This window comes from Crocodylus siamensis, chromosome 5 (genome assembly GCF_052110815.1).
Source record: "Crocodylus siamensis isolate JL-2025a chromosome 5, ASM5211081v1, whole genome shotgun sequence".
NCBI classification, from domain to species: domain Eukaryota; kingdom Metazoa; phylum Chordata; order Crocodylia; family Crocodylidae; genus Crocodylus; species Crocodylus siamensis.
The window spans coordinates 9478504-9506426 of record NC_143399.1 but is presented as its reverse complement, the minus strand read 5'-3'; the positions used below and the strand labels follow the sequence as shown (position 1 = coordinate 9506426).

At 45.4% G+C, this 27923-nt stretch overlaps 1 protein-coding gene across 1 annotated transcript in view; it reads left to right on the top strand.

Moving 5' to 3' along the window:
• Positions 1–24141, top strand: part of SLC1A7 (solute carrier family 1 member 7) — a 102122-nt gene extending 77981 nt beyond the window's left edge. Inside the window, exons 8-11 of the mRNA XM_090050291.1 lie at positions 8812–9006; positions 13161–13295; positions 17250–17349; positions 22260–24141. Of these exons, the coding sequence (XP_089906417.1) occupies positions 8812–9006; positions 13161–13295; positions 17250–17349; positions 22260–22496 (667 nt within the window). The 3' untranslated portion in view covers positions 22497–24141. The remainder of the gene's footprint in view (positions 1–8811; positions 9007–13160; positions 13296–17249; positions 17350–22259) is intronic.
• Positions 24142–27923: the final 3782 nt, after the last annotated feature.

Genomic DNA, 27923 nt, shown 5'->3' with positions numbered 1-27923 from the left:
AGGATGTTAGCCTGGGCCAGTCCATCAAGGATGGCCTCCTTAATAAACTTTTCTAAGATCTTCCCCAGGATAGAAGTCAGGCTAATGGGCCTGTAGTTAGCCGGTTCCACTCCCCTCCCTTTCTTGAAGATCGGCACCACATTGGCCTTCTTCCAGTCTTCGGGCACTACACCAGAGCGCCAGGAGTTTTCAAAGACCCGTGCCAGGGGCTGGGCTATGACGCTCGCCAGCTCGTTGAGTACCCTGGGGTGCAGATTGTCAGGGCCGGCTGACTTGAAGGTATCCAGCTTCTCAAGGTGTTCCTTCACGAGGTCAGCATTTATGGAGGGTAGGGGATCCCCATCACCCGGATCTCCCTGTCCCATAGCAGGCATGGGCGTCCCATGGGACTGATGAAAGACTGACGCAAAGTACCTATTTAATGGGTTGGCTTTTTCCTGGGTGTCAGTTGTCAGTTGCCCCATCTGTTTTAGCAGGGGTCCAACATTGCCTTTGCTTTTCCTCCGGCTCCCCACATATCTGAAAAAGGACTTTTTGTTGTCCTTGATGCTCGAAGCTAGTTCGAGTTCAGTTGCAGCCTTGGCTTTCCTGGTTTGCTCCCTGCAGGACCGGACCAGCGCAGAATAATCCTCCTTGGAGGTGAATCCTGTCCTCCATCCTTTGTAGGCTTTCCTTTTTAGCCGCAGGAGGTCCGCTAGGTCCCTGGAGAGCCAGGAGGGCTGCTGTGCCTTCTTGCTGCCTTTCCTCCGTGTTGGAATAGATTTAGCTTGTGCATTGAGGATCGCTTCCTTGAGGAGCAACCACTCTTCTTGAACTCCCATCTCCCTGGGGTCATGGTCCCTTAGGGCCTGACCAACAAGCCTCTTGAGCTTGTCAAAGTCGGCTTTTCTGAAGTCAAGGACTTCTGTGTTGTTGACTGACTTGCCAGCTTTATGGTGGATGGTGAAGGTGATCAGCTCGTGGTCGCTGTCACCCAGCTTCCCATCGATCACTAGGTCACCGATTAGGTCGTCCCCTGTAGCCAGTACCAGGTTGAGCAGCGTTTTGCCTCTCATTGGCCCATAGACTTCTTGAGTCAGGTAGAGGTCATCCACACACGAGAGAAAGCTTTGCGACCACTCGGATTTTCCCACAAGATGTCCGGGTAATTGAAGTCACCCATGACAACCAAGGTCCTGGGGCAAGCGGCCTCAGTCAGTTCCCAGGCGAACTCCTGGTCAAGCTCAGGACTTTGAATGGGAGGTCTGTAGTAGACTCCCACCATTGTGTCCCTTGTGCCGTATTCCCCACGAATTTTTACCCAGAGGGTCTCTAGCTCTCCATGCTGGTCACCAACATCAGCTTGCAGGGACATGTAGCTTTCCTTGACATAGAGAGCTACACCCCCGCCCCTTTTGTCAACACGATCCCTCCTGTACAGGGTATAGCCCTCTATACCCATGGTCCAGTCATGAGTGGAGTCCTACCAGGTCTCCGTTATCCCAGTGACGTCATAATTCTTTGCACTGAGCAGGAGGACGAGCTCCTCCTGCTTGTTGCCCTGGCTCCTGGCATTAGTGTACAGGCAGGCAAGTGTGCCCTTGGAGGCTCTTGCCTTGCCCACATATTGTGCCAGGGCTGGGGCAGGGGTGGGCTCCCTGAAGTGCCTTGGTCTGCTGGCTTTGCAAGGGTTGCTCAGCGGGCCAGCAGTGGCAGTAGTCCCCCCATCCCCCAGCGGGCTTAGTTTAAAGCCCGGTGGAGCAGGTCAGCCAGCCTGGCTGAGAAGAGCCTCCTCCCCAGGGGGGAGAGGTGGAGGCCATCTCTTCCCAGCAGCTCGCTGCCTCTCTCGCCAAAGAGCGGGCTGTGGTCATGGAAGCCAAAGCCTTCCCGATGACACCAGCGCCGCAGTCTTTGGTTGACTGCGTGGATCCTCCTCTCCCTCCTCAGCCCATAGCCCGAGACTGGGAGGATCAACGAAAACACCACCTGAGCTCCCAGACCCCTAAGCCCTGCTCCCAAATCCCTGTAGCACCTCATGACCTGGCTGAGGGTGCTCCAAGCCGTGTTATTACTATAATATTGAAAGTTCATTCCATTCTCTTTGATCTTATAAATCCTCTAACTTCTTCTCTGATGAGCTGCTGCTCTCATCACTCCACGTATATACATGAGAACAAGTTCTCTCAACTTTTGAACCCTTGCATATGTGATCTCAGTCATTTCAATAGGTATTCCACCCTGCTCAGAGTCTTATATCCCATTAACAAGTGACTCCTTTAAAATGAATATATGCTTATATTTGGTAAGGTGGTAGGTGGTCAGGAGGGTGGCAGGAGGTTAATATCTTAAACAGGCAGATATAAGCATATAAAATATGAAGGCAACACTGCACACAGCATAGATTTAAATACTCCCACTGTAATTAATAATGGCTATTAGCCAGACTACCAGACAGTGTCAGATAACTATACAGCTTTGTGTAAACTAGGCCCTTTTCTACTAATTAAAGTTCAGGGAAATGTCCAATTGGAAAATTAGTTCATATATAGGTAAGTAATTGTACAAGATCCCTGAACCATGATTAACTTAGGTCATTCCCTTTCACTATAATACACTTTAGACGTATATATGTTTTACTAAATTAGCTCTTCCAGTATGATAATTACTGTCAAGCATCCTAATCTCCATTTTACTGATGGATAAATAAAGGCATGAGGATATTAAGTTACTTGTCAGGGTCACCTGGAAAAATCTATAGAGCTGGGAATACAACCTCAAACTTTTGACTGTTCATCTCTTGGCCTAACTAAACCACCCTATGTTTAGTGTTCATCAGACAATTTCAAAATAATTTCAGCTAAGACCATAAGAAGCTTTGTGGAGGAAGTAACAAGTTAAACCAACTCTGTAACTTGAATATATTCAGAGAATGAAGGGCAGCAGTCAGAGCAGAAAGATTTATTACTAAAATGGAGAGCAAATTGGAGAGCAGTAATGATAACGGGAATGTATTCCACTTATAGAGAGTCAACAACATTTAATAATTTGCCCCAAACTGAAATATAGCATAATACACTATGTAATATAAACTCAGGGGCAACTACGTACTGGGTATCTTTACATTCAAATAAGGTTCCAGTAATTATGGCTGTTTTTTTTAAATAAAAAAGATATTTACCTTTGGAGATTGAGGTATGTTTACCACAGTCAAACCTGATGTTGACCTTGTACCCATAGATATTAGTGTCAGGAAGGAGCTTTCAAGCTCTCACCCAGCTGCTTGCCCTTATCCTACTAATATGTCTTCAGCCCTGTTTCTGAGCACCTCTGTTGCTGGTGACTCAGCATCCTCACTAGACTCTTGTTCCATAACATAATTCTCCTTATTCTTCAGATATTTGCTTAAATGTTTAATCTGAACTTTTCCTTCTTCAGGACCTTTTATTCCACATCATTTTACCTTTCCCATCTCTAGAAAACTGTATATTCTTTTATTTTTTATTCATGCTCTACAAAGAAATCATGGTTTTTACCTGGGTAGGTTCCCTATTAGCCAAGTGTGCACTTATAAAATAATCATTTTCCTCCTTTTTTATACTACTGTTTTCCTTTCATCACATGCTTGTTTTGCAACAGCACTTCATTCTGCATTGCTGCTTTCTTAACAGGTGTGATGGTTTTTTAACTCAAAGCAAGTCACTATGTCTTCGATGTATATTAGGTTTCATTTATTTATACTGAGTCTCATCCTTTTTTTCCATCTTCTTATATCTATAACATTATTGAGTTATTCTGCACTTAAGAGATACCTTCCCTGTAGTTTACAATCAAAGGCTTTAGGCTGATCTTGCTACTTTTTAGAAGTAGATGAGTTGTGATTCTACTCTCATAAGTCATGTGGCAAAAATCAGGCCTGATTTGTAGTAGCCAGACTACAGAGCCAAAATCCAGATCTTCTATAGTATTTCCCATGTTTGGGGCGTGGATGTGAGCAAGCCACACTCCTGCAAAGCACTGTCAGACATAGATAGTTCGGTATGTAAGCTGCATTTGAAAGTTAGAGGCTTTTAGACACTTCCAGGCCTAGGCACCAGCCGAGTGGGGGATTTATTTGAGTATCTAAATTTTGGACCAAGAAATCCGACACAACAAGTAGGTACCAAACTTCTCTTGTGACTCTACCCTGTGTGCATTGCCCCCTTGCATTAGCACTAGTAGATGTAGACTTTGCAAGTGCGATATACACCTTTTTAAAAAAGAATGATATGGCTGTTAATATTTTTCTTTTTGACTGGTGGTATCTTGTTTTGGGATAGCTGAACTTTTCACCTTGGCTTTCCCAAGAAGAATGGATACTGCGCAAAACTGAGTGGTTGCCAAAAGAACACACACAAATGATTGGTGCTGGACAGTAGACCTACTTCTTCTGACAGCCACCACATCTGCAGCTAGTTAAGTAATACTTGTCACAAGAGCATTACGTAACATTAACAACATGGGCATTGGATTTTTAGCTCTTAAGAGGAGAAAAGAAGCCTGATTTAGGCACACTGATTTGTCCTTGCAGATGTTTCTGCGTCAGCTCACGTCTACATCTAACGACTGCTGGAAATTAGTGGTCCTGTATTAATACCAGCTAACCACCATCTGTGGAAACATTTCTTTAGCTAAAGGGCAAAGTAGCAAGAAGAAACAAGAGACCATATACCGTAGGAACTGCAAGCCACTGAACAGGCAGCTGATGGCACTGAGTTTATTGAACTAGGCCAACTTTTAAGTAATAAGCTATAAGTGAAAAAGTGACTGTACTCTCAGTTCCCCTCTAGCCTAGTATTTCACCTTCCACATTTGTACTGAAAAGCAGCATGTAAACAACAAAATCTTGCCCTGTTTGCACAGATATACTGGTGAGGAGAAAAGCTTAAGAGAAGTTTCTTTTATACTTCCAGGGAGCATCCCCATGAGCAGGAACATGCATTTCTCTGAGGACAGTTGTCCCCAGGGAGCATCTCTGCACATGCACTCTGGCATGCAACAAATTTTCCTGGGTGGGGTAGGGGAGCCTGGGGGCTCCAGCAGTCTTACCTGTGACCTGGGGGCTGCAGCAGCGGCCATCTGGGTGCATGGAGCCTGGCCAGCAGCCAGACTGTGGCTCTGGCTGGCCACGCTCTGGTTTTGAGCAGCACACACTGCTGCCATGTGCGCTGCACCACTTCCCCCCCACCCCTTCTGTTTTTGTTAGATGCTGGAAGTTCCTGGTATCTAATTTTGCCAACCTGCTGTATGAAGCGTGGTGAACTAATTCATGTGCACCGTGTACATTTTGTGGCACTTCAAAAGCCTTTGAGGTGCTGCAAAACACACGTTCCCACTTGCGGGGATGCAGTCCCATTGTGCGTCCATACAGGACTGTCACTAAATAGGCACTTGTTCCCCAGCGTAGTTGGCAGGCTGACCCACTGACACTCCTAGTGGCATCCTACATGTCTAAGACTATGTGGCTGGTGAGGCCAGGCTCTTAAGTCCGTCGGCTGGGCCTGGTTTTGGCACCAGACATTAGGCGAGGTATAAGCTGATCCATTTCAGAACAGCAATAATGTACAGTCTGGAGTGTGCCGAAGCTTGTGGCTTGTCCCCTTCTCTGCCTACCCTGTCCTGATCCATCCTATCTCATGTAGACAGCTTTGCTCAAGGAACATCTGTTTTGCTGCTATTATTAATCCCACCCACTTCACAACATCTTTCACAGGATTAGAGCTACAATTTGTTATATAATTTGAAAGCTCTCAGGGTTACCAACCCAGGAAAAAGATATTATGGACAATCTGCTCACTCTTTACTGACAGCCAGATTTATTTACTGACATATGTTTTTACTGACACATGTCTGGCATAATGTAAATGTAACTCTACTGTGAGGCCCTAGACAAGTGCTGGGTCCAAATTTAGGGATGCAGGTTGTAGCTGTGGGTGGCTTTCTTCTATAGGTACTGGCCTCTGGCTGCTTTACCACTCCATCGAGGAAGAGCACAGACCATCTGCAAATGCTTCCATAGCCTGATGAAGGGTGTTTGTGCCCAAAAGCTTGCTAAGAAGAATTTTTCCAACTATCGGTGTTGGTCTAATAAAAGATATCAAATCCAAATTTAGGGGTTAAAACCCCTAAATCATAGGGGAAAAGTTTGCAGATTATCAATAAAAGAAAATGTCTTGAGTTAGCAGCTCTAGTTGACTTGCAGTAATTATTTTATACCATGCTACCCCCCAGGGGGCCCCTGTTTGCCCCAGAGGTATTGCAAGATATTTCAGCACCCAAGGCAGAGTTGGGAAGTGGGGTAGGGGTGCTTATACTGACCAGCGGAGAGCAGGAGGGGAGGACAGGGAAAGGGGAAGCAGAATCTTACCTTCCCCTACCATCTGTGCTCAGGCAGAAGCTGCTATAGCTACTGCTGGAGCATCATGAGCTTGGCTGAAAAAGACTCTGGGAGGGGGAAGGGGCCATATTGGTGACCACGCTAAGTTGGTGCCCGGAGCTGGTGTCTCCTTCACCCCACCCTAATTATGCTACTGCCTCCCAGCCCACCCCCGGCATTACCCTGCCAGCCCCACTGTCTCCCACACTGCTGGTGTCCAAGCTTGCCTACAAGTTTCTTTCCAAGAGGGAGCTTCAGTCAACTCCTAGTTACTGATTATTTATTTATTTATTTATTTATTCACCCGGGGGGGGGGGGGGGGGTGTCTTTTTCATTGCATTTTATTTTGTGGAATTTACAGGCAGGTGTTTTTAGCCTGTTTTTTGTTTTTTTTTTATGGATAGTCCATAAATTCATGGACACTTGGCAACCCTGGAAGCCCTTTGGCTTTGATTATGTTTTTCCTAGGGTGCATGGGGGGTGGATTTTTTTGATCATCTTTCTACAACCTCAGTGGATCAAAGACAGAGTCTTCTTAGTGGTACAGCCCACCAGCAGAAGAGCTTTCATTTTCCCTGACACTTTGTAAATAAAAAAATAAGCATTTCCAAGGGCTTTTGCTGCTTATAAAACCTTGGAACCATGGCTATTGTGCAGTGTAAATTAAAGGTAGATTTAACTAAAGAGAGATGGGATCAGTTTGTTGACTTTTTGGAGTGAGCAATACTAGAGATAGATTTGAACAACAAGATAAACAGGCAAGGCTGAACAGCTGTAGGAAGGAGATTTTTATATTCCCTGCTCTGTTTCTTTGTGGTCCATACTATTTAGAGCTTGGCAAGACTGAAAATCTTGCTTGCATTAAACCCCTGCAGCTGTATAGCTCCCAAAAAAGAGGGGATAAAATTAGGTAATCAGCACGTGACTGCGTTGTGATTGCTTGTCGGTAAGTCAGTCCCTTGTGCAGAAAAGGCCTCATCTTTTTAACAAGGAATTCAGGAAGGTCTATCTGAATCATGTTAAGCAATTTAAGAATAACGTTTGAATTGTAGGACACATATGTCAGGTTTTAATACGAGGAGAATATCATACAAGAGGAGATTAAAAGAGCCTGGCTGGATTAATCTAGAAAAGCGAAGACCTTAGGGAAGAGAAAAATCTCTCTTTATAGTCACATCTGAGAGATTAAAAACCAGGGAGGGAGGAGGACAAGCTAAAGGATAATATTGGCACAAACACAGCTAAAAACTGACACAAAATAAATGTAGACTGTGAATTAGAAATGTCCACAGGTAGAGCACTTCAGTGCTATCCTGTAGGTTTGGATTTGGTTAGAGTTCCTATGTGATTCTGGGCAAGTTGCACCAAACTTTGCACATGTAAGCACATCTGCATGTAGAAGTGCCATATTCATGTTGCATGGGTCACTTTTCTTCTGGCATCTTTTAACAACACTGTGTAATATAAACATAGTGGATTAACACTTTGTAGAGCGTTAGCAACAGCCAGAGAATATGGGCAATTCTTAGCCCGTCGGGACCAGGAGCCACAACTTGCCTACTGCCGATGGAGGGGGAAGGCTATTTCAGAGGGTTTAGCTCAAGAAGCAACCTGTCCTTACAACAGCAAACAAGATTTTTTGTTTAAATGTGATGGCCTGTTACTTAAGCTGGCATTTCATTTGGGTTCAGGATTAGTAATCAGCACGTGTTGGCCCACCCTCAGTTTGTGGTCAGAACTCCTAGGGGTGCTAGAGGGAGCAAGAGCCCTTCACTTGGATACACAAGAAAAAACTTGTACATGCCCAAGAAGAGGTTCTTGCATTTGAAGAACACTGGCCTCTTCAGTATGATTTCTCCTAGGACGGAAATAGGCTGTGTATGGGGTGTTTCCTTTATGCCCCTGCTGGAGCCCTGATGACAGTATCTCACCTTTCCTTCCTTTACATCCTCCCTGCTTTGAAACTCTTTGTCAGGGTTGGCTTTCTGCCCACAGAGGCAGGACACAATCTCACTTGGTACCATCAGTGCTTGCAAGAGACATTGTCCTGCCCCAACCCTCTAGCAGCTGAGCACACACTGCAGCATCTCCTAGCCTTACTTTCCATCTTGTAGAAGAGGAATTGAATTCAAGACTTGCATGACGGCGTAACGCAGAATCTGCGTGTCCACTCTCTCAAGTTTCTTTTGCTTGTTAAAAATAACTGGCCTCATCCCCCTTCGCAGTGAAGTCAGTGAGACAGCTGCCATGAACATCAACCAGAGGCCCACTTGGGATTGCAACAGGCACAGAAGGAAAAGCAGAACTAGTGCTTAAACAGTGTTAAATATGACTAGCACAGGAAAAAAGCCGTGCTTTTAATGCTTATAATTTTATTCCCTGCGGGTGAAACAAATGTGCTTCTCCATGATATTTTGCAGCTCAGCCACATTGCCTATAACTTTCAAGTGCTTACTGGAGAATAACCATGTGGACAGGAGGATTGCCAGATTCGTGCTGCCTGTGGGGGCCACGATCAACATGGATGGGACTGCGCTGTACGAAGCGGTGGCAGCCATCTTTATTGCTCAAGTAAACAACTATGAGCTAGACTTTGGACAGATTATTACTATAAGGTATCAAACTAAAATCTCCCTGCCTTTCAGTTTGTTGGACTTAATACGTGTGTAATGCTGTCTCGTAACGCATGTGCTAACCACACTGCAGCATCTGCAGCGTTCAGGCCCTAACTCCTTCGAACTGTGATCACATAGCGTGAAATAAAGGCCCTCCTCCTCATCACAAGTGGGGAACACAAACATCTGAGCCTAGCCTAAGAGGCACACTTCGAATAGCGCCGCATGTTTCAGTGCATTAGGGGGGGCTTTTTCATTGCTTATTGTAGTCCCCTCATCGCTCATTTAAATAGGATTAGAACTTTGTTTCTATCAGTGTTTAGGTACGATTGTCCCTGAATCCTATCAAAAGGGAAGCCCTCCCAAGCTTTGTGCTATGAGGGCTGAGCTTCCAGGGCACAGGGTAGGGGAAGCACCCAAGAACCACCTCCCTCCAGGGGTGAGATCCTCAATCTCTGTCCTGCTTTCTATGCCATTTGAAAGGGCCAGAGAGACATGAGAGAGCCATGAAGTGCTGTGTCAGACAAGGGGAGGATTTGCCCTGCGTTAAAACTGAAAAACAGCTACCTGTAAAAAAAAAAAAAGCCCTGAAATACATGCTGGAAGGACCTGTCCAACCAGGCAGGGTGGAGATTCTGGTCTGCCTGGTTCATGAGGCAGCCTCAGCAGTCATGTGCAGTGCTGCCGTCTGAGCCTGTGAGCACTGCTGAGTTGCCCCCTTGCTCCCATTCAGCATGCAGCAAAGCCCAACAATCAGGCAGTGCAGCCAGTTTAGCATGGCCCAGAGCAGGTGCACAAAGCTGCTCTCACACCTTCTCTCAGGTGTGCTACTCGGTGTGTAGTAAGGGTCATGCTAAACTCCCTATTTCCTAGGCTTTGGCACAAACAAGTAAAAAGGAACTGCTCCCATGCTTTCCACAAGACAGTGTAGATGTGCCCAAGGAGGCTGCTCTCAGGCCTCTCTCGCCCTCCCCAGTGGTTCAAGATCCGGAGGGCACAAAGCCAGGACCCCTGCTAAGCCTCAGAGGTGCAAGCGTTATGCTGCTGGTTGTACAATTAAGTTTCAATCTTCTGCTGGTCAAGAGAGGACCAACTATATAGGAACTATAGATAATATATATATATTTTAATATTTTCTCCTTGAAAATCCTATAACTGGCCCAAAAGAGAGAGGAATTATTGCCAGGATATTTTTACCATCTGCCAAGGACTGCCTCGGGGAGGACAACCTGCAGCTTTCAAGCCAGGAACAAATGATTAGAAAAACATTCCTGTAGTGCATAAGGCTCTGACCACAACAGAGATCTGCTTACCCACATACCCCCTGACCTCACCGCTCTCCTATCTGCACTTCTGTGATTTGCTTGTTTTCAACCCCCAAAAAAGGCCTGATGGTCGCATGCGCTTGCTGAGACTGTGCGCTGCATCTCTGAGACTTAGAACAGAACTTAGCCTAGGAGCTGGGGCTGCAGGCCACCCTGATCGTGGAGAGGCCCCAGGGTTACCTGGCTGAGAGAAGCCTCTTTGAGCAGATCTAAGCTGCCTTCATAGAAAGCCTGGGAGCACCACCATGGGAGCGTGGCACAGTCAAGGCCTTAATGGCAAGAGCAGCGTACTGAAAATAACTGCACACCATGGCTGAAGTTTGCTTGCAAGTATATGGCAGGTTGGTCAAACTAAAAACATGACATGGGGTGGAGGAAATCAATTTTACCCACACCAGTTGGTTTCTCGTGTTCTCACCTCTTTAGTTTGCGTTAGAACCACCACATGAAAGAGCCGGCTTTGCAATTTCATATGTGACATTTGAGAAGCTGGGCCAGAACAAGAGCCAATGCATGTGGCACGTTACAAAAGTCATCCAGGTGGGGAAGGGAGGTGAAAAGGGTGATTTGAAAAAGCAGAGGGCAAGAAGCATGCTGAGAGGTGGAAAGAATATAGTTCTGTAAACTCCTCTGAGGAGAATTAGGTTTTCTTCTGTGCCTTGTAGAGTGCTATTCATAATGCTCATACTAAGAAGGAATTATATGTAAAATAGGCAAATTAAAAATAACTGCAGGAAGGAAGAGGGAGTGAAGGGTAGAATGGGTTGTAATGAAAGGCAAGATAGGGAGAAATGGATAGTTAACAGGGTTGAGCTCCACACCAAACTTAGGCTCAAATTCCATCTCTGAATCTACACATCACCTGTATATAGCAACCATCCCAGAACTAACTATTTCTGTACCTGAAGATTTAAAATCTGGATCCAAAAACAAATGTTTCCAAGTTCTGGAGACTTATTTTTATTTTATTTTTAAAATTTGACTGCCTGTTATGAAAATAGAGTTGAACTGCAAACCTGGCTTCAGATCTGGTGCCAAGACCCTGACAACAGCAGGACGGTGAGCCAGAGACCTTCTCCTTTTCTTGGCAGTTTCCATTGAAAATATAATTATATCAACAGCAAAGGTCCACATTAAGGCCATTTCTGAGTGGCTGAATTTATGAAGTTGGTCTGAAGCAGCATATGAGCAACAGGAGTTTTCCCTTACCTCACTAATTCATTAAGAGGCTACTTGGTCCCAATTAAGTCATTAGAAGTGATTTTCCATTGACTTAAAGGGAGCAGCAGTAATCCTGGAGGGCAAAAAGGACAGAGCACAGTCACTAACAAATAATCATTGTCGAAATAAATTTCTCTTTCCCACATCAAAATAATACTCCTTTCTATCAAGGCTGTGCTGGCGCTATGCTATCCAAATGCCACAAAAGCTTTGCGTTTTTCATAAAAAACTGAGTAATATTAATTTTCTCTCTCATAAGCGATTAATATATTTATTGTGTGAAAGCTAAGAACCATGGATTTTGTTTAGAGCTATGAACTATGAGAAAGCTACTTAATTGGAAAATGGAGATAATGCCACCCAACCATTTGACAGACTTATTAACGATCTTTAAAGAAGAGGGAAAGCACCTTTTCCCTCTTGCCACATAGAGGAGGACACGGACCAATGACCTGAAATTGTAGCAAAGTAAATTCAGATTGGATATCTGGCAAAATGTCTTCACTGTGAGCATAGTGAGGCAGTGGAATAGATGCCTCGGGAAGTTGTGGACTCTCCATCATTGGAGGTGTTCAAGAAGAAGTTGGACAGTCACCGGCCGGGGATGATGTAGGCATAGCTATGCCTATTTTCTGCCATGGGTATTTCCGGTGTGCTGGTTGCTTCTGCCCCTTACCCCCCACCACCCATTTTTTTCTGCTGTATGTTTCAGGGTGTTATTAAGCCTCCCCAGAGGCATTTGTGTTGGCTACAGCTAAGGCTGACAATTGCCAATTTGCTAGATGCAAATCAGAGGTTCCTGGCTAGAGGGTCTTGTCCAGATAGTGCATAAATGCAAATGAAGGTCATTGTTATTCCTTTAGTAAGTCACCCACTTCATGTCTTAATATGCTTACATTTTGCCTTTTAATTGGGTGATCTAACTTCTTTCTTGAGAGTTGGCCATTTCCAAGAGCAGTGCTAGTCCTGGTTTCCTATTTCTGGAAGCTTAGAAGGATGGAGTCATGGTCATGCTTGTTCATAGTTTGACCCAAATATGTGAAATACAGGGTTTCTCCCCCCTCTTTTTCCAGTTTCTGCCAGCTAGAAGGCCTGGAGTGACAAAGAGGGATCTAAAAGCCACAAAGGCAGCCGAGAAAGATGCACGGGGCACAAGAACTGCTAATGCCAATATAAAGTACCTTTGGAGAGCCTCCTTGCTAGGTAGTATCATAACAGGGCCTTGGGTTGTTCAAATAGTTATAGTTGGGGCTACAAAGCAACTTAGCATTTGGAGGACACAAGTTGGCCATAGCCACCACAGCTACGTCCTCCCCTTGTGCTGTAAAGTCTGTGCTGCTCTCTGAGAAGCACAGGGCAGAATTTCATCCCTTGAACTCCCACACCTGGCTGCAGAAATACAGATGAAAATATAGCCCTGTGCAAATATTGTCCTAACTGTTTTCTAATCACAGTCCACTAAGATTCTTATCGCAAAGCCTTCAGTTAAGTAATTTCTTAAGTAATGTCAATCATGAAGTTATACAGAAATGTATTGTTACTGTGTGTTATTTCCGGTCAAGATCAAGTGCTGTTAAATCTTATTGTTCCTTTCCTTGTTTGCTGAAGTATCACAGCAACAGCTGCCAGTATAGGTGCTGCAGGTATCCCACAAGCTGGCCTCGTGACCATGGTCATTGTTCTGACATCAGTCGGGCTGCCTACAGATGACATCACCCTAATTATTGCAGTTGACTGGGCACTGTAAGTAGTACAAAGATCTTGAGCCTTCAAATGCAGTGATGGTGCAAAAAAGGCAAATCTCATTCTGGAAGGTATTTACAGGAATGCCGCATGTTAGACACGAGAAATGATTATTCTACTCTATCCAGCACAGGTGAGACCTTAGCTGGGGTCCCATATCCAGTTTAGGGCAGCAGACCTTAAGAAAGTTGGAAGAAGTCCTGGAGAGAGCAAGAGGAATAAGAGGAAATAGAAATGAAAATCTTAAAAGAATTGGCTTTGTTCTAGAAAATGGAAGTTGAGGTGGGTTATGATAAGTCTTCCAATATACACAGGACTGTCTTCAAGAGGACAGTGATGAGTTGTTCTCCATGGCCATGAAGGGAAAGGACAAGAAGAAATCAACTTATTTTTTAGCAGTAATAAGTTAGGGGAAACATTCTAAATATCTAACTTAATTATAAGAATAGTTGAGCATTGTGACAGGTAAGAGAGGGAGGCAGTAGAGATTGTTAGGAATGAGTTAGGTACTAACATTTGGCAGGATTTTCTAGGTACACTGATTCTGCCTCAGAGCAGAAGGATGGACAAAATGACCTCTTGAAATGCTTTCCAACCTTGCCTTTCTGTGATTTGACCTATTTATCAGCTGTTTATTGATCCATTGGCACTGCTGGCACTGGGAACTGCACGGCAACAGCACTCAGACTAAAGGAGGTTCTCCACTACCAGTCATCTATACACACAGAGCTGGAGAATTAACTCACAAAATCCATTCACCTTGGCCATGAGCAGTTTTGAAAAATAAGCAATGCAGATTGCAAATTTGGGGCCCCTTGACAGTGAGAAGCCCCGTTGCCCGGCTCAGAAGCTGCACAGACCAGCCAAGCCGGCTTCAGCATGTTGTCAGTGGCTTGGCATTGTGTAAAATGGGGCTGTTCGTATTTGTGTTCAGACATGGCAACATTTCATAATTCCATGAGGCAAGGCCATCCTCGAGCAGTTTGGCTTATACCTAGGAGGCAGCAGTAGTGTACACATAGACAAGTTCATTATGTCTTATTCTAAGCAAGTCCTCCAATTTCTTCATTAGTCTTTTAGCACAGCTGAGTTGTATTGCATTACAATGTGCTGTTTTATATCCAGCCTCAAATCACTCAATGTACTCTAAAATTACTATACAGAAGTTGGATTTGTATCCTTTTCTTGCTTCTAAATGATGATTAGAAAGGCTTACGGTTTACATATTTCTAAAAGAAGTAAAAATCCTGCTTATGTACATGGCTTTGTATACTTTACCTTAAACAGCAGGAATGTCAAGTCAGGGCTTCCATGGTTTTGCTGAAAAGCTTCTAGGAGGCCTGTGGGATATTTGCTAACCGTGCCAATACCAATTATTAAAGGAGAAGGGCATTGAATGTTTAATAAACTTTACTAATCCTTTATCTAATGTTATCCTGTATCTAAGTAATCCTGTATCTAATGTTAGTCAATGAATTTAACAAATACTCAGCAACAACAAAATGTTGAAAATCTGACTAACAGGCCTGTCCCTCTGAATTGTTTAGCCTTCACTCTCACCTCTTGCAGTTTTACCATTTCCCTATAATTCCAGTTAATCTTTCAGTTTAAATTTCTGCTTGTTTTACACTAGCAATTCAAGACAAAAACAACATTTTTTATACAGGTCACTGATAAGAAAGAAGCACATATCTACAGTCCTTGGACTATAAAGCTACAGGTGCAAAGCAAATTGAATTGTTTAGGATGCATTTGACTTTGTGCATAACTTTATGAATACGTTTGAATGTGGTGAAGCATAATGGCTGCTTAAAATGTGCTGACAAGATTGAAATCTCCATGGTAATGCAAAAGATCTGTTGCTTGTATTTTGGTCCATTTAAGTGGCCATTACGGATACATAAAGTTCATACCTTTATTGTGTTCAAAATTAAAACTTCTCAGTTCTTCCATATGTGGGGCACAAGTTTTGTATCTCCAGGTGCACCGTGCTGTAGCACTGTACACTAAAATAGCACTGTGCCCACTGCTAACACCAGTGCTGCCCTGCTGCCAAGCAGGGTTATTCAAGACCTTGCAGGTCAGTTTTCCAGTGGAATTGAAATCAGCAACTTGGATGGAGTCTGTGCAGACTCCAAGAGAAACTTGCTTTATGTAGAGACATAAATCAATGCTAGAACAGAGCTGGTCAAACAGCACGCGGAGAAATCAGGTTTTCCAGGAATAGCCTACAACTAGTGCCTGATTTCCAAGGAAAACGACTGTAAGAATTTATTCAAATAAGAGCCCAAGGCAGGTAAGGAACCCTTCTGCTGTTCCTTCCCACAGCTTCCTTCCTTCCAAAATTGCCTACATGCACAACTTTGCAGAAACCAAAACTAATAATCCAGCATATCTTTCCAAGAGTCAAAAACTGATCACCAGCTAAGAAAAAACTCATCTGACAACATATAACAGCACCAACTGGTGACACCTTCCATCACAGAATTGGTTTGCCTGTTACGTGCACTTTTATGAAACTTCTTGTGAAAGGAAAATCAAAAGCAGAAAGACAAGGCCCCAAAGGATAGCTTCAACAAATACATCTAGGGCCAGATTTTTTCAAATGTGTAGCTATGAGACTTGCATGTGCAGGGTGGATAACTCTGCATGCAAATATATTTTAGTGCAGTAATTGCATGCCTAATTTGCAGGGGCAATTATGCATGTAGTTTGTATGTATAAAACATGCCTAAACATATGAAAAAAGCTGCTCCATGGAGTTTAAGCTATGTTTAAATTAAAGTACAATATCTGAAATCTGGGCACTGTTGATATTGGACCCTTATTTACATTTATAAGCCAAACATCTGGCGGTCCCTGCATCTCAGTTTTATGACCCATAGTCACAAATTAAGTTACCAAGATTATACAGTTTTCAGATGTGCATTGGAAGACAAGTTTTTTTAAGACTTAAAAGAGACACCCACAATGGGACTAGCGAGTCTGTTCCCAATATTGCCTTCCAAGTAGCTTCAGGTGCACCACCCTCCAATTTGTGTGGGATTGCAAATAATTTTAAATAACAACAGCAACAATTCCTAGCACTGTGGTGTGAAAGACCTGAATCAGGAGAAGCCGACTGCCTAAGGGAACTGTCGAGAACAAGTGAAGTAGATGATATATACGCTCAGAGGTGTAGCTGGGCAGTTTTGTGCCCTGGGTAGCAGCAGTGGCGGCTGCTATTTTTGTGCTCAGACCTGATGTACATTGATGGTTTCCCTTTAGCTCAAGATTGCATGGGATCATTGTTAAGTAACGTAGAAGTAAGAACCCATGTTCTGAGAGACAGGAAGGGGCAGGCTGAACCCGTAACTTAGTGACCCTTTAGCCAACATCCTGGTTGGTGTGATTGCATCAGTTATCAAGAGCCTGACCCCAAAAGGTGTGAACAGCCCTTTATTCCCATTGAATCTAAGCATCTGTCACCTTGCAGGTTCAGTCACAGAATCATAGAAAATGAGGGCTGGAAGGGACACCCAGAGGTCATCTAGTCCAACCCCCTGCTCAAAGCAGGACCAGCCCCAAATCAAACTGCAATTGGAGCTCTGAATATCAAAAAGTTTTGTACCACAAATGAGTGCAAACAGCTCAGACAGCAGAGAAATGACAATGCTTAAACTGGATTTGATTTTTCAAGTATTTAAGAAGCTTCATCAGTCTGTACCTGTTACAAGACTGAGGGAGTCTATGCCAGCTGACCTGCATACTGATAACAGTTTAGCCAAACACTGCTCAGCATAAAACCTGTCCATGCTGAGCTCTGCTGCCACAGCTGTACTCCCAGCAGCACCCAAGCCGGCTGGTTTTAAGTTAGCTGGGTTACAGCTACATGAGTTGCAGCTGCTGCAGTGCTGACAGTATAGCGGTACCCCAAGAGAGCTCATCGCTTAACATCATTGTTTTGTTTGTCAGAGACAGATTCAGAACAATGATCAATGTCCTGGGAGATGCCCTTGCTGCTGGAATCATGGCTCACGTCTGCAGAAAGGAGTTCACCAAGGATGGCGATGAGGTAATGAGAGGACAGGCCCTGCAAGCCAGAGACTACATCTTGCATTCGTGTATTCTGGTTTGTCCATTATGTTCACAGGGAAGAACATGAGGGTCTGTATCACTTCGCAGAAGTGGGTAGCAGGCGTAGCACAAATGAGAAGGATGATGTTGGACTTGTCATCTACTGGGGGAGGTGCAGGAGATGCATTAAGGGGCTTAAACAACTGGCAGGAACCTTTTCATGAGGACTGAAATCTCCCTCCCCCAGAGGTTAGAATATCACCAAGCAGGGGTAGCAGCTGGGCCATCCGCACTGCGCACCCCAGGCAAGCAGGCAGCCAAGCAAGCAGCCCCAGGGCTTTTTAAAATTGTTGGGAGAAGGATGCATATACAGTGCAAGGCATGTGGTTGAACAGATTTTAAGAGCCAGAATATAGTGCCACATGCCTTTGTGGAACACATGCTAGCACCCCTTCCATGGGCCAGGCCCCCCTGGAGCTGTGAATTATGGTGGGGGGCTACCTAGTGCTCTACACAGGCCAGATGTAGGTGCCTAAAGTTTCTCTCTTATGGGTAACTCACCCTCCTCCCATAGGAACATGCAACAAGCTACTCCCACAAAATATCAGCCTAGTGAAAGTATAGCTGGGAGCAGAAGCAGGAGGGTAGAGATCTTTGAACAAGTGTCACATGTGTCCGTGTGTGAGAGCATGCACGCTCATGTGCATAAGTATGTAAGTAACACAGAATCCATCAGGTCAGCAAAAGGCAAGTGCTGGGTGTATTTAGGATCCCAGCGGAGAGTTTAGCACAGCTCCAAACACTGCCGTTGGAATCACTTTCCCCCCCACTGCTGCCCTCGTGCCACTTGCATTCCTCTAGTTGGCCTTTTCACACCTTCTGCATCACATACGGGCCCTTGCTTTCCGTTCCTCAGCCCCATCCGTGTGACCCTTCCACCGCACCACTCCATTTCCTTCTCTTGGTGTTTTCATCCCTTCCTCCCCTTATGCCTGACACAGAAAGGGCCTAGTCTTCATTCAGATGCCTCTCCAGAGCGGGCTGCTCTCACTGCTGCAAGCCCTGCTCACTTTGAGATGCTGGGTCCCTATCACTCCACTTCATAGCAGTTCCTCAAGACGCTCCCTCAGCCAGGCCAGGACAGCTCATATCAGAGCGCTTTGTTCTGCTGCTCCTTCATGGGGCACATTTCTTTTTGGGCACCTTGAGCAGCACTAAGCATATGAACCACAGTCAGTTGTTTTACCCATCTTAGCGGCAGGTCTTTTTGGTGAGCCCCATGCTCGCACCGGAGGCAACGTGCATGAAACAGTCCAACGTTTCCTGCTTGCTTTGCTAGGGCCTTTTCCTGCTCGGCACCCTTGACTCCTACCAGTCTCAGATGGAGCCCTTAGCACAGAGCCACTGCTTATCTGGCCTGTCTAGGATACGGGTCTCCTGCCAGCAGGTAGCAGCTGCCACCGGAAAGCCACGAGGCCACGTTCCCACTCAGGCGGCTCCTGGGGACTGGGAATCCACTACCCCGTCCATGTCCACGATGCTGTGGCAGCATAGCAGGCATAGCACCAGCTGTTAATGGGGATGCAGCTACCAGCAGGAAGTGTGGCTACATCGACACACCCTTTCTAGTGGCTTTGGCAGCAAAAGCCTTCTGTCACTCACGGGACTACCGCTGCTCTGGTACCTCAAGGAGCTGCACACCGTTTTTCAGGCAGAATCTGAACGCTGCTGCAAAAATACTTAGTGGAGATCAGGCATTTTGGGTGTTGTTTTATAAGTGTGCAAAGTAACTGCAAACTATTTATTCGGGTAGAAAGCTAGGAGGTTAGGATGATCATCCTCATCTGGCTTCTTGCGTAACACCAGGCTCCTGCCATTTATTTCATGGCTGTATTTAGAAGTCAGGCTGGAAGCACAATGTTCAGGTTTCACCATGCTTCATTTGAAGAAAGATACAACAAGAATAAAAAATGGGACTCCTAAGGGATTGCTCAGTTGTTTGCAGGGAGATTTTTCTCTATGAGGTGCTCAACTGCCTTCAAATGCACCATCAGCCCTCCTCGTGTCTTGGCTGCATGCTTTGTGTAGTTAGTAATGTATACTCAAATGGCAAGTTATCTCAGCTGCAAGCCCACCCCGTCCCTCTGCCAATGTTTACGTATTATTTTCCCCATCAGCCCTTCCGATTTTCTATTCTAAATGATATTTCAACCTGTTACTCTTGAATCAGTCAATAAAACTCTCCCTTCGACTTCCCGTAGCTCCGACCGCAAATACACATTAGCTCTGAGGCTTAGAAGGTATAAATAACAGGGAGGCAAAGAGGTGCCGAACTTGAATGAACCATTTGTCTGCCTAATCATGTTGTGGCTCAGCTCTGCCCCACGCTTCTGAGAAAAACCACCCCCGCTGTCGTGCCATTCGGCAGTGAGGGGAAACATTGTGATCATGAAGTCTTGTATCTGACTGCATCTGTCCCAGAAGCACTGGGATTTGCAGCCCTCCCAGCATTTCAGTTTAGCTTAGTCCAACTGCAGATATAACTTTGGCTTCACTTACTTGGGGAATGTTACAGCATTATTGGCCTGGGTCAGACCTGGAGTTATGAACAATGACCAACAGTGGGTTGAACTTGTACTTTGTACAGAGCGCCTCTTTTTGCTGTTTGTTGGTATTTTTACAGTACTCATTCAGGGCAGAAGGAACAGGGCATTTAGGTGCCCAGTGATGCAGGCAGGAGTTAGCACCAGATCAGGCAAAGCACTTAGGCACCTACCATGCCACTTAGGCAGGATACGGATGCCTGACCACCTATGGAAGGCCACGGGCACATAAGTTTTGGGAAGTCAAGTTGCTTAGGCCTCACAACTGTGCTACTGCGCATGCCCACAGGTACCACTGCCATCATAGCTGAGCGGAGCATCCCAGCTCCCGTCTCATGCCTATTTGGGATTCACAAAGTAGGCATTGCCATACTGGAGTCTCCTGAGGGGCCCAATGCAGTAGACATGCTCCGAGCCTGCCTGCGTACCCTGACAGCACTGCATCTAGCAGAGCAAGGCAGCCACAGTCACTTCCGTTCAAAAAAACCCAACCCCCCCTCACATGCATATTATTCAAGGACTGCTAACGTAAAGTGTGTAAGCAGTCCTGAGCATGGGGGCAGGAACCCAGGACGCGCCCTTCCAGACACATGCCTTCATTGCTGGACTGCAGCGTCACACTCCCTTTTTCTTGCTAAGTCTCTCTCTGGCCCCACAAATCTTGCCTTCTTGGCTGCACTGTGCTCCAGTGATGGGATGAAGAGTGCCCCCCGCCTACCCTCCCTTCCCTGCCCTACCTGGGCACTGCAGCGTTCTTCAGTGAGGGGGAGACGAGGAGGGCACAGAGCCCAGGTCCCCAGGACCTAGGCAGGTGCTTTAACCACTAGACTACCGCAGGGAATGTGGCAGTAGCCATGCTTTTAAAAAAGTAGGAGCTGGCTCTCCACACCAAAAGATGACTTAGGCACAGAAGTCTGAAGGGTTTCAGGCTATGCATCCCAGTCCCACTTCGGTGCCTAAATCAGGGCTGTAGGCAGGCACCACAGCCAGGGTGCCCGTTGGGGTTTCAGACACACACAGGGCACGTGTTTTATCCAAGGGGCTCTTTGGGAATCCCTATGGGCTGGTTTAGACAGCACCCATCCCGCATGCTGACAACCTTGCATCCCTTTCTGAGTGCCACTGCATTGTACAGATTTAGGGAACCTGGATGTCTGCCTCAGGTTTGGAAAGCCCACTTTCGAAGCCAGGCACCTAAAAGTCCACAACTGAGGTCCTTAAAAGCCCTGCAAAGGTACTGCCTAACCCTGGAGGGGCCTACATTTTATTTTTGAGCATAAGAGCCCTGGCAAAGCATCCTCAGTCTTGACCTGTTCAGAGCCCACGTAACGCTTAGGTCCATTAGGACACATAAAGCGGGGGGGGGAGGAAGAAGAGGAAGTGGTAGTGATGCTGTCTATGCTTCTGCAGCTGTATGGTGAGAGAACTCGCCCAGGACATGGAGACCCCAGTTCTTTTCCCTGCTCCACTGAATATTTCCCTGTTTTGCATCAAGTATTCAGTGGAGGTGGGTTTGAATCCTGGGCTGGTGCTCTAACCACTCTGCTCCTGGATAAAAGGGAGCATGGGATCTGCTCCGGCCACATCTGGAAAGACGAGACTGATGCCAGGAAAGGGACTGTGGGGATGGAGGCACCTCTCTGTGGTGTGCAGCAAAGCACACAAACCCTGGAGAGGGGCAGGACTGAGGACGCTGCAGCATCTCCATTGGCTTGGTAGGTGGCATCCCGGCCTTAGGTGCCTGGCTTCTCCCCCACACTGGGGAAGAGTAGCTGTCAAGCGGTGGTGGCTCTCAGGCTCTCACTAGAGTGATGAGACAAATACAAATTAGACACTGCAACCTCAGACCCTTTGATGATTTAACCCTAAGCGGGGTTTACGAAAGCGCCTCTGCATCTACCTCTCATCGACTTCCAATCGAGATTTAGGCACCTGCTTTGGTCATTCTTCCTTGCCATAGATGTGCCTTATTAGGTACTCCAATACCTTTGTATATCTGGCCTTGAAAGCCCAATTCTCATTTAAACTAAGGCTCCTGTGGCTAGACAGACCTTAAAGCTACATTGCAGAAGCTGCAGATGAGCTGACTTTAAGTCCCCTTGATACAACCAGGGAAATGTTAGGGGGCCTCAAAGTAAATAAAAATCAAATCCTGAAGGCACCTTGCCTCTAAGTTTTCCTTATGCATTGGAGAGACTGCATGCAAACTCCTGAGATAAGGAAGAACTTCATTTTACACACAGGCGAGGACACGGACAGCCCAGAGCAGGGATAACCTACAGACTCTTGCTGTTTCCCCACACAGGTGCCACTGATCTGTGAAACTAAACCTATTAACATCCACCAGCTCATGGCTTACCAGAGAAATGGCTGCGTGAAGCACATGCAAGAGTGTCGTGGACCCGAAATCGTGAAAGTATTTCAGCATCACATACCTGTACAAGTGGAGCAAGAAGAAAACCCAGTGGAGAACCACACGCGGAAGTGCACCAGTCAAGACCACTGCACTATTGAAATCAATGAATTGGAAACAAACGTGTAATCGCTAGACTTGATGGTATCCGATACCCTGTGACCTGATACCCAATCGCTACCTCACAGCTGGTGGGCAGGACTCTGCCTTGAATGGAAAACCGTGGAGTTATTGCCACACTGCTTGTACTGGAGCTAGGAGACCAGCTGTGAATGTCAGAAAAGGCACAAGACGGGAAAGAGTCGGGGGCTGCTCTACTGGGATGATTTTAATACTGGAAATGTAACCAATGGACAGGTTTGGTTTTACTCTGGGCACAGCGTTTTGATTCCAGCATAGTATTGTGACACACCTTTGCTCTTTTTGTAAATTTTTTATTTTGACCCTTTTTCATTTTCTAACAAAAGCCTTTTTTCTGTGTGTGCAGCTTATTAATTATGACCACGACATGTATAGATTGCTTGGTACGTGACAGTATTTCAGAAAACAGACTGACGCTACTTCTTCTAGTCCCTCAACAAAGGAGGTCACACTCGGATTGAGAATAACACTAAGAAAACTGCACTGATTTCCTAGTCTCTCAAGGCAATTCTTTTATCATTCATAATGCTGCAAACTGACAATGGAGTGAAATCTGTATCCCTGCAGGGAAACATTAAAAAAGTAAGGCAGGTGGACACACTTTGAAGACCGGTATCAAACTGCACGGTCTAGTACAAAGACGCCTGGACTCCTGTAAAGGACAGTTTGTAATCCAAGTGCCAGATTCACACGTCCATGTTTTAAAAATCCAACTGCACTGGAGTCAGTCTCATATAGCCTCATATAGGCAGAGCCACGTCAGCCCTCACACACACACACACACATACCCACGCTGGTGCTAAAGAGTGCTTGTATATTCTCTCCTTAAACTTGTAGGCTCTTCTACTGTATATATGTGTAAATTTGATGCTCAAAGCTCTTGAAGAATATGCTTCATTCCAAGGGCAGACTAAACAGAGACTGAAATCCAGTACAGATGACTAACAGTTCGGCTCCGTGGGGAGTTAGCTGTGGAAACTGGCCTGTTATTATTCATTATACAGTGGTTGGACTCTATTGAATGTTGTCTCTCTTTCAGCTATCTACTGAATCCTTCAGTTAAAATAAAATCTGCTGGGTGTGTAATGTTTGCAATGAGAAGCACTTTTAATAAACCTGCCATTGCAAAACCTAGTTGTCCGTGTACTTCTAGAAGGAACATATTCTTGTTTCTCTCTTGAGGAGCAGGAGGGAAAAGCATGGAGTTGGGGGAATTTCTGGAAGTGGGTTTTAGTACCAGAAAAAGAAAATCACGGAAACTATTTCCTACCAAGCACATGACATGTACTGTGTGTTTGCTGCATTTGTCAGCTCCCCAAATCCATATCTGGTGCTATAATATATTGCTAACCATCAAGGCAACTTCCATGGGAAAAAATGTAAAATTAAGCAAAATAGTCTGGTGAGAAAGGACAAATTCTGCACCGTTGGTCAAAAATACGAGTGCTGTAATGCATCCCACTAGTGGTCTGTGTGAGCTGTGTGTATTCACCTGCTCTTTAAAGCATTCTGGACTACTTCTCTCATAACCTACTCGTTCAGTAGCCGCTTCTGTCTACAACATGGGTAGCTCAAATTTTCTGGCTTCAAACTACGAAGCCTGAAAACAACTGTCACATCTTCATTTCCTGTAACGCTGCACACGTCCAATCCACTTCCTAGCAGTCCGACCTGATGAAGAATGTCTTGCTTGCAAAAGCTTGTTTAACTCTATCCTAATTACATAATCAGTCCAATAAAAGGTATCACCCTAAGAAATCCTTGCCTCTTGCATAATTTCTGTTTCATCATGGCTACAGCACCACTCTTACGCTGCGATCATTTCTTAGTGTAATTTTTTCCATCATAATATTGATCATCATAAGATCTTGGTTGCACTCACCATGAAAACACTGGACATTTTAATGGGCTTTTATATTTGTAAGTAGTTATTTGGATAGCTGCTGGCCACTTGAGACAACAGATCTCCAAAGCCGTCTGATTTAAATGCTAATGATTACTCGTGTGAAAATTCGGATAGGTAGCGTATTATCTCCTCTTCTAGTCGAAGAGCAAGAGCAATAGCATAGGCTTCAGTCAAGGACACCCTATAAATAATAGAAGAGCTGTAAATATTCAAAACAGTGAGTTCCTGAGCAAGCCCAAGATTAAACTGCCTACATATGATGAGCCTGCTCAGGTGGCAGTAGATTCGTGGAACCAGAAGAGGTATTATATGCACCAGAGACTGGGCCTCATCCTCCACGGTCTTGTCCCTCACACAGTAACTTGTAACAGTTCAAGAGGCTGTAAAATCCTAGCATTCAGAACTGGTTTAGAGCATTTTAGAGCTCTTTTGCATGAGTGCAGATGACTAGACAAGGCGCAAGACAGCCCCAACATTAGTAATGGGTAATCTAACCCCAAGTACATTTTGGACAAGTCTGACCACATCCTCTGATCCCAGGATGCCATTGTGTGCCAAGCAGAAGGTGCTGCTGGGTTCCCAGCCAGCAAAGCTACATGCTGCTTTGAGTCAAACAGTAAAATGCAAATCCCAGTGCCTGCCCCGAGTGATCTGGCCTAATCTCATCTATTCTAATCTATTTTAGCACTATTTTTAGGGCACAGGTCATCACAATTTTGTTCTGTTGCCATTAGGATGGTTCCTGGGCTGTACACGCAGCTGTTTTACTCTCACCTGTACAGCTCCTGCTCATAATACACTTTGATGTTTGCTGCAACTTTCCACAAAACTGAGTATTGCTTTCTTATTTAGAATCCCAGAGCTTAGGAGTCAGCTCCTACCTTTAAGCGTGCTGCTTCAAAACCATCATGCACTTCATTTAAACCATGTGTAATGTCACCCTGTGCCGGGGATTCATCTCTTTTGCTCCATGGTGCAATGACAGCAGAGCTGAGAACTCATCTTGAAAATGCCTCCAGGGGCTCTTCCCCCGAATCTAGAGGAGTGGCAGTCTGCAGAGTAATGAGCCTCAAGAGAGCCAGTCAATCCTAGCATCAGGATCCTGGGTGGTCCAGGGTAGGACTGGAAGGGACCTCCCAGGCAGTCAAGTCTAGTTCCTTGGAAACAGAACTAGGATTCAAAAATGACCCTGATACTTTGGGAAAATGGTCTGAGATGGAAGGAAATGCAATAAGTGCAAACTGTACACACAGGGAGGAATAATTAAATGAGTAAATGCAAACTGTGGAATGACTGGCTGACTACAGTACTACAGAAAAGGATGTATGAATTACACAAGCTGAACAGGAGCTAACAATGGAATATTGTTTGAAGAAAGCCAACAGCCTAGTGGGATATTGTAGCAGGAATGTCATGAGGCCTCCCTGGCAATCCTGCGTCCTGGTGTGGGCACCACACTGTAAAATAGATGTGTACAAGCTGGAGAGGGTCCAGAGAAGAGCTGTAAGAGTGAGAACCAGTCTAAAAAAACGTATGAAGTATGTAGAAAAGACATTTAAAGCTGAGTCTATGTCCGAATCACTGATTCTCCGAATCAGCATCAAATCTTTAGATTTGGATTCAGCCGAATTGAATTGGGGATAGCGATCCGAATCAACGAATTGAATCACTGTCCCTGATTCGGGCTGAATCCAAATCAAATAGGGCCCACTTCGCGCACCCCTGCTGTATATCTGTTCATGCCCATTTTGCTATGATCACTGACCGTCATCCTAACCATAAATCTCACTGGGACCTTGGTCTGATGTATCCACCTGTTTTCTCTTGTCTTATGTCCAAATCAAATATGCAGTCCCTTCCCGTGTTGGGGCTTAAAGCCCACTTTATGGGAATAGGGGGCTCCTCCCTAGCTTGCTGCTGCGGCCATATGGCTGAGGGCAGGCAAAACTTGGGAGCATCTGAACGCCAAGCCTTCGGACTTGGACCTGCACATAGGATGTCTGCCAAAAGACTTTGGAAATATCTGAAGCCCTGGGTGGGGGTGGAGGATGTTTGCCGGTTGTAGGGCCACTTTGGTTCTGGACTGACTCACGGATTTGGACTTGATTTGGCTTGGAACATGAAAAATTTCTTATAAAAAAAAACCAACCTCATCTTTTCAGGCTAGCTGTGTAGCGACCAACACAGTGGGATTCTGGGGCCTGCAAGGGATATCACAGTAAAGCAACAGCAACTGTGGCAAGCAGCACAATGTACCATTGCATAACTTCGGAGTGCAAACACTAGGGTTTTAGCTATGCCCATTGTAACCATTTCTATCGATTCATTTTCCATGTCTCACAGTTTGTTTGGAGCAACTTGGAACAAGGGTGCAACTGGGCTAGTAATGAAGTCCATATCATTTTGTATGCGTGGCTCTATTCACATTTTCCAGCGACATATCACATTTCAGTCCAGCCAAAATAGTGAAGTTGCTGACTGTAAGTTAAACTACAACTTCTGCACTGGTGTACGTGTCTCATATGGGGTCCCAAAGAGAACAAGCATGTGACCTTTATATGTTCAAAACGCTCATAAAAAAATTATCAAACCATCCACAAATTACAACAGTCTCTTCAGGGAATAAACCGTGCTTCATGTGGGAAGAAAAATGTTTCTGAACTGGCAGCACTCATTCTCAAGTTGCCTCATTCTGCTAGAAAGAAAAGAAACTGATAGTCTGAAAAACAGACCCCAGCCTCATCTGAAAAGGGAGCGGAGGTACGCGTGAGAGGGGGCAATGGGCAGGATGCTTTCATTGGAGGACATATAGGAAATTGGGTCAAATTCCATAAAAAGGAGCATCAGTCTCATGATGCCTAATTGGTATCACCTCTGCGACAGAGAATAACTCTAAAGCAGCTGAAGTAGCCTGTGGAGGATTTTGCAAGCGGCACAGAACTGCTGAAGGGGCCACTGGACCAGGGGAGTGTCACGGGAGGAAAGGACGTGACAAGGGGACCCAAGTCCTACCAATTCCTAAGTGCTCTCGGCAACCAGCTTAGCCTCCAGACACCCGGAGATTGCTTTAATTTACTCTGGTGAAGAGGCCAGTGCAGACACAGCCCAGAACCGGCGCTGCCGGAGCAACTTTCATCCGCCCACATCCAGCACGACCCTTCTGGCACCAAGGGTCTGCCCCCGATCCTCTGCGGGAATGGCAACCGCTCCCACCTTTCCCCTGTCCAACGAATGAAATGAAATACACTTGGCCCTCTTCACAGACGGTGTTACACAATACAGCTTCACGGACTCAGCGACTCCTATGCCGAGTTATGCCAAGTGAAAAACTAGCCCACAGATGTCTAAAACAATGCAATGATTCAAACAAAACCCCACCGTGAGCTCTGGAAGGGAGCTGCAGCCCAACCAGGGTTGGGCCCAGTGCCCTAAAGCCTATAAAAGATTACACACTCATAACTATGAAACGATGAAGCTATACTTGCTGCATTAGCAATCGAGCTGCATTT